The following is an 8865-nucleotide window of genomic DNA, read 5'->3' as shown; positions in this document are numbered from 1 at the left end:
CTGATGGTTCGATAGGATGCGGCTTTTAAAGCAACCGGAAACGGAGCTGTACGCGGAAGTCTCGATGGAACCAATTGAGTAAATATCAAGTGTTAAAAACAAAGGTACATGTTTTTCCCTTTCCTATTAAGTTCCCTGCATAGAGGAAAGAGTTTAATTGGAATTTCTAATTTCGGAGCGCGCGGAGACGTCACACAACACAGTTTTGCCGGAGCTACTTAAAACAATCAACATTAGATTAGCATTGGAATATATTTAATAGTTGAACGAAAAACACTCAAAATATTGACACAACTGAACTCGAGCCAGCTCTGCCCGCCCTATAAAAAGCACCAACCGTCCTGCCGATCTTTCACAAAACTTACATCAACCAGTACAAGGATGAAGTCTATCCTGGTGACCTTTGCCACCCTGTCAATCGCGCTGGTGGTGGTCGTGGCCATTCCGGCCAACTTCAACTACGGTGGCGGTGGCGGTTACTTCATCAACGGAACGGGCCAAAGCTTCAACTTTTCCGGCGAAAGTAATGGTACGAGCATTCCGGGCCTGCCGGATTTCGGTAGCTTCCTGCCGAACCTTGGCAATCTGACGCAACAGTTCGGTGGATCGTCGGGCACATTCCCGCAGTTTAGCATTCCATCGTGGACGAACTTTACCGATGCGTTCTCGTCCATCTTTCCCTTCCTCGGCAATGGGCAGGGTGGAGGTTTTCCGTTCTTCGGATGAAGTGTGGTGATGCGATGCGATATGAACGAAAGTTAATAAAAGTATATTATGGCAGTCAAATTGGTATGGTCAGGTATGGCTGTATTGCATCCGAAGCAAAGCGAATCTATTTTTTAGAGAATATGTTATATTTGCACATGCTTAATCATATTTATATGGCTTGCTAATATATCACCGCTTTAATATAGTTATGTCTCGCTCTTTCTCTCTTGTTGGCCTACTCACGATAAGCCATACTCACGTCGATGTGACATGGCCAGGTGACCAATCATTCTCCAGGATGCTCAGTCCCTGTCTGTAGCCTTCCCATCCATGCAGACACCCGATCTCCGTCAGGTCTCGCTTCACCTGGTCCAGCCATCGAGTTCGCTGTCGAACACCTTCTTGGTGGGGTATGAGTCCGGCATCCGCATGACATTTATTTGTTGGCATCGAGACATTGAAGCAACGGAACTGCAACGCTCAGAGTCTGTTTGTCGCGGGGCTTCTCGACAATCGGATTGACTCGCCCGCGCTTCGTTCGAAGTTCAACATGCAGGTTCCGCCGAGATCGCTCCGAGCTAGATCGCTATTCGACGTAGCGAGGATCCCCGCACTCGATTTGGCTCCTCTGATTCGTGTATTCGTATGTGCCGTGAGTTTAATGTCATTTGTGATCATCATCAACCTGACATGACATAATGCGCCTACACGTAAACAATTTGTTGTGCGTATTAGGCTAGTGTCGTTAATTAACATCTGAATAGACATAACACGCCTAAAAGTATACAATTTCTTATACATATGAATACTATTATCGTTACAGGGGGTTTCACTTCTTCACAAGATCGTACTACCCTTATCCGAGAGTCATCCAGTCTTGGAATAAAATGAATAACTGTTTTCCATAATTTTAGCATAATTTTTGAGGTAAAAGGTCATCTTAGTGAATTCGAGACGAGAGCCGCGGGCTCTCACAATTTGTTTATACAATTTGGAGTCTGAAATTGCATAAACAAAATAATTAAATTATGCTATCAAACAATGCGATTGATGATTTACTTGATTTGGGTTTTTCTGTATTCTGGGGACGATAGAAAAGCCTTGATGATTGAAAAATTATCGAAACAAACGTGCATTTAGTAAATATCAACATGCTATTATATGACATTCATGCCATGTCATATAACTTGATTACGAAATTCGTGTGAAAAAGCACACTCGTTGTATTCGTAAAAAGGAACAATGCCAATGCCATACCCTGAAAAATATAAAAATGAAACCAATTGATTTGTTTGAAGTTAAAAAATCTAACACAAGTAAAAAAAATATTAGCCCGAGGAAAATACATGGAGCTATTTCACTGTATCTAAAACATTGAATTACATGTATTGCGTTGGCGAAGGCCGAAAGCTCTCTCACTCTCTCTCTCTCTCTCTCTCTCTCTCTCTCTCTTTGTCTCTCTCGTCGCAAAGTCGCAAGAATAACTTTAAATAAATAGGGTATCTCGTCTATACAAAATGTATACAAATGTATTAAATGTCGAATGCGATAGTTCAGCTTTTAAAATCAGGAAAATCCTTTCGCGGACCTGATTGAATGCTGCGACGGGCCCACGGGCCGGACTTTGCCGACCGCTGTTCTAAAATTTTCAAAATATCGATCATAATAATTAAATTAATTCGACATAATCACATTAACAGCATAAAGAAATTGTATAAATAAAACTTAACAATAGGTCAAAATATCAGCAAAATAATCGTTGGTAAAAAGGAGCGATAAGAGAAGAACAATTGTATTTAATAACTAATACGTTCGGTATGTCGAGCTTTAATCACCGACGAACCGACGTGATACTCCGAAGAAAATTAGCGTTCAAAAGTAGTCCCGATTGAAGATGATAGTTCTTACGGGTGGGCCACTTTTGTGACAATAGCTTTGAAATACAGTATCTTCGTAGATGATCTTAACAAACTGATTTAACTGTAACTGAGATATGATGCAAGATTGAGTTAAAGCGAAGCAAAACGTAAGCGTTTTTTTTTCATAGTCACCGAACTCTGTACAATTGATGCAACAAAATTTAAATATTGTTTTGCACTTGTCCTTCACCTTGATCCTTTTGTCTTCTTCACACTTTAGTTGTTGTGACTGTAGCGCCCGCTTGTTTGGTCTATTAATTATTCGGGTGATTGAGTTTTGCATACGATTACCTGCAGCAACAAGTTGGATGAGTGCACATTGCAACCCAAACAAATATTGAACCAAATGCATCTTTCGATTCTGCCAATTCTCGCTTCCTAGAACCGTATAAATAGACGCTGGCGGTTGACTGGACCCATCGTTATCATCAGTTGAGTGTCAGTGAACGAACGAAACACCATGAAACTTTTCCTTACCCTTCCGTTGACGCTGAGCGTGGCCATGGTGTTTGCTCTGCCCGCACACAATCACTCCAGGGGTGGCTCGTCCGCCAATAGTACTGGCCAAAGCTACAACAACTCCGGTTCGCCCAACAACTCTGCCGGCGTGCCTGACTTTGGGTTCAATTCGCAATCAAACGTTCCTGGATTTGGAAATGGCCAACAACCGGGACAACAGCAGCAGGGACAGCAAGGTCAGGGATTCCCATTCTTCGGTCAGGGGCAGAGTGGCTTCCCCACCTTTGGAGATAGACAACCGTTCTTCGGGCAGAATCAGCAGGGTCAGGATGGAAATGGTCAGCAAGGACGAGGCATCCCGTTCTTCGGCCAGGGAGGCGGCCAGGGCGGTATTCCGAGCTTTGGAAGCGGACAACAGAATGGAGGCATTCCTTCCCTCGGCAACGGACAGGGACAGAGCGGATTCCCGAGCTTCGGAAACGGTCAACAGGGTGGAAACTTCCCGTTCTTCGGTTAAAGTGCTCGTCTAAGCTAAATATTATTGAAAATTGAAGATGGAACATCGATAGAGAAACTAAATTTGTGGAAAAAAACTATATCAGCTTTTACATCGAATATAAATATCAGGCGATTAAAATAAATGTAGTGTATTGGAATGAAAAATTTACTTTATTATTATGCATGATAAAATTGGTTCGTTTAACGAGGTGTAGAGTCATTTACTGGATCCAAGTAGGCACTGTATCGATTCTGTATTGTTTTATTCAGAATAAATTACGGATGCACTGCAGGACCCGTTTCGGTTCTGGATCCGTTCCAGCATTGGATTTAATACAGGATCTGGATGGTTTCAGGATCAACCCTCTCTCTCTCTCTCTCTCTCTCTCTCTCTCTCTCTCTCTCTCTCTCTCTCTCTCTCTGTCTCTCTGTCTCTCTGTCTCTCTCTCTTGTTGGCCTGCTCACGATAGAGCACATCGATGTGACATGGCCCGGTCAACAGTAATTCTCCAGGATGCTCGGTCCCTGGCTGCAGCCTCCCATCCATGCAGACACCCGATCTCCGTCAGGTTTCGCTTCACCTGGTCCAGCCATCGAGTTCGCTGTGCTCCCCCGCGCCTTATACCGAACTGGGGATCGCTGTCGAAAACCTTCTTGGTGGGGCATGAGTCCGTAGAGGACCACCGGGCGAATCAATGTGCGATATATCTCACATTTCGTGCTGGCTCGAAGTCTTCTGGATCTCAGCAGTCAGTGAAGCCCATAATATGCACGATTCCCCTGCACAATGTGTCTCCGGATTTCGCTGCTGATGTCGTTGTCCGAAGTAACTACCGTCCCGAGATAGCAAATCTCCTTTACCACCTCGAGACTGTCGCCGTCAACTAATACACTGCTTCCCAGATGGTCTGAGTCACCGGCAAGCAGGTACTTCGTCTTCGTCGCATTGATTCTCAATCCAATTCTTGCTGCTTCGTGTTTGAGTCGGGTGTACACCTCACACACCTTCGCTGTTGTCCTGCCGATGATGTCGATGTCATCCGCGAAACCAAGAAATTGGAGAGATCGGTAGAGGATCGTGCCACGGATGTCGTTGTCTAGCCCCGCGCCTCGAATGACACCTTCCAGGGCGATGTTGAACAGCAGACAGGAGAGTCCGTCACCTTGCCTCAGACCTCTGTGACATTCGAACGATTCCGACGTCTAGTTCGATACTCTCACCTTGCACTGCATCCCGTTCATGGTGACCTCTAACAGCCGGATCAACTTCCCAGGGAAGTCGTACCGCTGCATGATGCTCCATAGCTACTTCCGGTCTATGGTGTCGTAGACCACCTTGAAGCCGATGAACAGGTGGTGCGTTGGGATCTGGCGCTCTCGGCACTTCTGGAGGATCTGCCGTAGAGTGAAAATTTGGTCGGTGGTGGATTTGCCTCCAACAAACGCAGCTTGGTTGCTGCCGACAAAATTTGTAGCAAGGGGCGCAAGTCTGCAGAACAGCATCTGGGACAGGATCTTGTAGGCGGCATTCAGGACTGTGATGGCTCGGAAACTCGAACAATCCAGCCTGACGCCCTTTTTGTAGACTGGGTGAATAACACCCAGCTTCCATACCTCCGGTAGTTCTGTTGACAGTGTTGTAGCAATACCTCGCTGATGCGGGGGTGGATCCGAAGCCTCTAGAAGGTTAACATAGGCTCTCCACCTCCTACTCCTACTCAATACGTCCCCGTCGTACAGAACGGTAACATGTCTCTCAATTATCCAAGCTTGGGTATACGGGGAAACTCAACCCCTTGGGCGGATGGGTTGCATGGCTAAATTGAGAAGGGGAGGGGGGGGGGTAGATGATTGATCTTCATGACTCTACCTGGGAGCGTCTGTTCTCCATGTTAGGAGCGGCTTCCCACCAGCGTATGTCTCTTCCCGAAGGGCTGCGCTGGCTTCTTCCGTCTTGGCTCGCTGCAGGACTCTAAAATGCCAACGAACGTAGGCCCTACGACGAGACTGGAGGTTAAGGGAGAGGCCTTGCAAGCCACCCTCGTAAAAAACCGCATGCAACGAATAGTCAACAAGAAGAAGTACCGTATCGGACCAATCGATTCAGGATCAACCCTAAGAACGATATTAGTTGAACGGATCAAGAACAGTTTTGGACCGGTAAAAGATAGTTATTTCAGGTCCACTCGAGGGATCATTTTAAGGACCTGTATAGGGTCAGGGCCAGCTCCATGATCGTTATGGATTTGGGTTCAACTCCAGGAACGGAATTGGCTCAGGATTAGAGTAACATCAGGCATGAGTGAAGCATATTTTTCACGAACAATATGGATTCTGAATATTTCCCAAACCCAATACAAGTATATACAGTGAATCTAAAAAGTATTCGTCTTGCTTCAAGAGTCGAATAAGGGCCGCAATAAGCATATCAAACTAGCCCACAGACATCTGATTGTGTTTTGATATTATTACGCAAATGTTGCGTACAATCTACCGAGGATCGAGCCCTTTTACTCGTTTGATAAACTGTCCTGTTTAATTTATCCATCAATTTAAAAACAGACTAAAATTCAAAATTGCATACCTGCAGGCGCATATCAATTCTGGCACCGTTTCCTGTATTTTAAGTGTTATTAAACTACACCACACAAATCGCGCATTTCACCCACAAAATTGACATAAAGCTCAAATTATTGCATAATTTCACGATGCACCAAATACAAAAATCGCAAAATAAACCGGACCGCCACTCTCACACACATGCGCCACAGTATCTAGAAAAATTGTAACTTTCTTTGGACCATTTTCCCTTACTCTTTACACCCTAATCTCCGACACTTCCGACATTTTGCCCGGCCGCAACAGCCCGCAGCATTATCGTAAATGGTTCATTTCCTCCCGAAGGCGGTTTCAAATGTTCACCAATTTTGCAGTGAATCCATCAAGGAAAACACTGCTACAGACCATAAAAAAGAAACAAGTCGAAGAAACGCAAAACGTTTACCACCTACCGCGACGAGCGATCGCAGAGAAAGCATGCCTCAGTTTTGATGAAACAATAATGAAATCATTTCATCTCCTCCTGGTGCACCCCCCCCTCCCCACCGTATTAGTGGCTGTTTAGAATGATATCACGCTTATCTTCCTCCCGTCTGGCTTCACCTTTCCCTTTCGAGAACCGTCTCCAGTTCCCAACAGGCAACGAATGTACGAAAATATAGGCTTCCTTTCTCCTTTTTCACTTCGATACCGGTACAGTGCCGTTAGACTGATTGCTGGTGGTGGTGGTGGCGGCCGGGGGCCTCGCCGATTCCAGCAAAACCAGTACGGGCTCCACACGTTCTGGCGGTTAGAATTTTGGCTTCGAGTTTTAATTTTGCCCGTGCCAAGCGTGCCCAAGAACGCAATTTATTTATTATCCAATTACAGCGCCCGTGCGCCCGTTATGCCCCGATGGGGCGATGCGGAGGATCCCGATAGAACAAAATATATCTCCTGCTGATTTAATTTAGTGCTAATAACGCAACTGTAAATGGAGAAAGCAGTGGAAAAAACTGAAAATGGTTCGGAATTATGATTGCCGTGTGTTTGTGATTGCATAAGAGCGAGCGGGCAACACGTGCATCAACACGTTCGTTGACAGCGGAGGTGAATGATGCGCCCGCCTATTGTCTTATCAGATATTAATTTCCATGCGGTTAAGTTTCGGGACTGCTTGCTTTGCATAACACTGGTCGTCTTCCACCGAAAAACTAGGCGCAAAATCAAAACTGTCCCCCCTTCAAAACCGTTGCGTCAAACCGTAGGTGCGTGGCGCCCGTCGATCGCGTACTTGCGATTAGCGTTTTGCTATGGTTTTGCGCAGCGATCGCCTGAATAAGAATCAATTTCTCCCCGAGGCAAGTGGCCGATGATCGTACGTTGAATTATTAGCATTTTCTTAATGACCAAATAGACGGGTGGGTTGGCCCACCAATGGTTGCAACAAATCAAAACGAATCCACTTCGGGTCACAGCGGCACGTGAGCTGGTGGAGCGTAAAGCGTCAATTGTGTGTTGTGCACAGGTTCGATCGATCGTGTACCAAAGCGCACGCCCGCATATCGTACCGTGTGTGTCATCAACAATTAGCTTCTGGTTTATCAACGCAATGCTTATGCAATTGAAAGTTGAAAATTGAACAAAAACAATAGTGCGGACATATATAAACACACTGCCCACAGCATAAGTTACACAGCTTCTTGTGGGGTTTGCAAAAAGAGGGAAAGAGAATGCAGAGAGTGGCACTGGGTGGCGCCGGCAAGCGAAACAAATCTACCCCCTTTTTTGGGGACACCCAGTGACGTGAAATAGTGTCCGATTGATGAATGAGTGTGTCCGGTAGGTGGTTTTGTTTTCGGGGGGGGGGGGGGGGGGGGGGGTCGATTATGCTACGCTTACCGCTGTGGCACGACCGTGTAACCTTATTTCACATCCTGGCCCGTATTGATATTCTGATAACGCGATACAAGGTTTGTTTTTTTCGGGCATTTTGGCGGCGTCGGGCGGCTTTCTTTCCTGTGCATAAGTATGCGGCGTGCGGCTTTGGGTTTGGTGTTCGCGTTTCGTTTTATTAGTTCACTGTAACGCATAGCTTTCCGGAGTGGAGCAACGGGTGATGGATGATACATTTAATTTTACATCAACTTTTTGCGCTTGTGACATAAACGAAAAATTGTAATTCATATTTCACTTCTTACGAAGGTTGAGTTTATGATTGCATTTTTTTTTTCAACATAATTAATTGTGAAATATTTTCACTAGAGTGTTGGATTGTGATATTAGCTTAGTATAAATTTGATAAGAAGAGTGCACCTTAATCGCCGGTCTGTTTGCAGCTGTGTATTCGTTTGTCCCATTAATTCATTAGAAAATTAATTACAAAGTTCATTCGTGTAGTTCGAGCAGTTCATTTCATGCAGTCCAAATTAGTCAAGCAGTTTTATCTACATTCCATGGTTTAGTTCCTTCTAATTCATATGTGTTATCTTATTTGAATTCATATTCGTAATATTAACTGTATACACCCAAAATCCAACATTAGTAAACAAATATGTAGATGAAACTGTATTAAAAGTAAAGGCAATATAACTTTAATATAACAATACGTTAACATAAGTAAATTCAAAGAAAATGAAAGAAATACAAAGAGAGTATGATAAAGAAAATGCAATGTAACATGAAGTAAACAAATTAAAACTTGGTATAAATACAAGCACACAAATACACTATTGAAATTCCA

The 8865-nt window shown here is 44.6% G+C and overlaps 2 protein-coding genes across 2 annotated transcripts; both read left to right on the top strand.

The window, feature by feature from the left end:
• Nucleotides 1-336: 336 nt before the first annotated feature.
• LOC120951302 (uncharacterized) lies at nt 337-1326 on the top strand. The gene has a single exon (XM_040369934.2). The coding sequence runs from the start codon at nt 382-384 to the stop codon at nt 724-726; it is 345 nt and encodes a 114-aa protein (XP_040225868.2). The 5' UTR covers nt 337-381; the 3' UTR covers nt 727-1326.
• A 1700-nt stretch (nt 1327-3026) lies between these two features.
• LOC120951561 (uncharacterized) lies at nt 3027-3749 on the top strand. The gene has a single exon (XM_040370340.2). It carries the CDS (start codon nt 3088-3090, stop codon nt 3601-3603), a length of 516 nt encoding a protein of 171 aa, XP_040226274.2. The 5' UTR covers nt 3027-3087; the 3' UTR covers nt 3604-3749.
• Nucleotides 3750-8865: the final 5116 nt, after the last annotated feature.

Source organism: Anopheles coluzzii, chromosome 2, assembly GCF_943734685.1.
Source record: "Anopheles coluzzii chromosome 2, AcolN3, whole genome shotgun sequence".
Taxonomy (NCBI): Eukaryota; Metazoa; Arthropoda; class Insecta; order Diptera; family Culicidae; genus Anopheles; species Anopheles coluzzii.
The sequence above is the reverse complement of the archived record's forward strand: the minus strand, read 5'-3'. Positions and strand labels throughout refer to the sequence as shown.

Coding starts and splice junctions, on each gene's coding strand:
- LOC120951302 (XM_040369934.2), top strand. CDS start 382: ATGAAGTCTATCCTGGTGACCTTTGCCACCCTGTCAATCGCGCTGGTG.
- LOC120951561 (XM_040370340.2), top strand. CDS start 3,088: ATGAAACTTTTCCTTACCCTTCCGTTGACGCTGAGCGTGGCCATGGTG.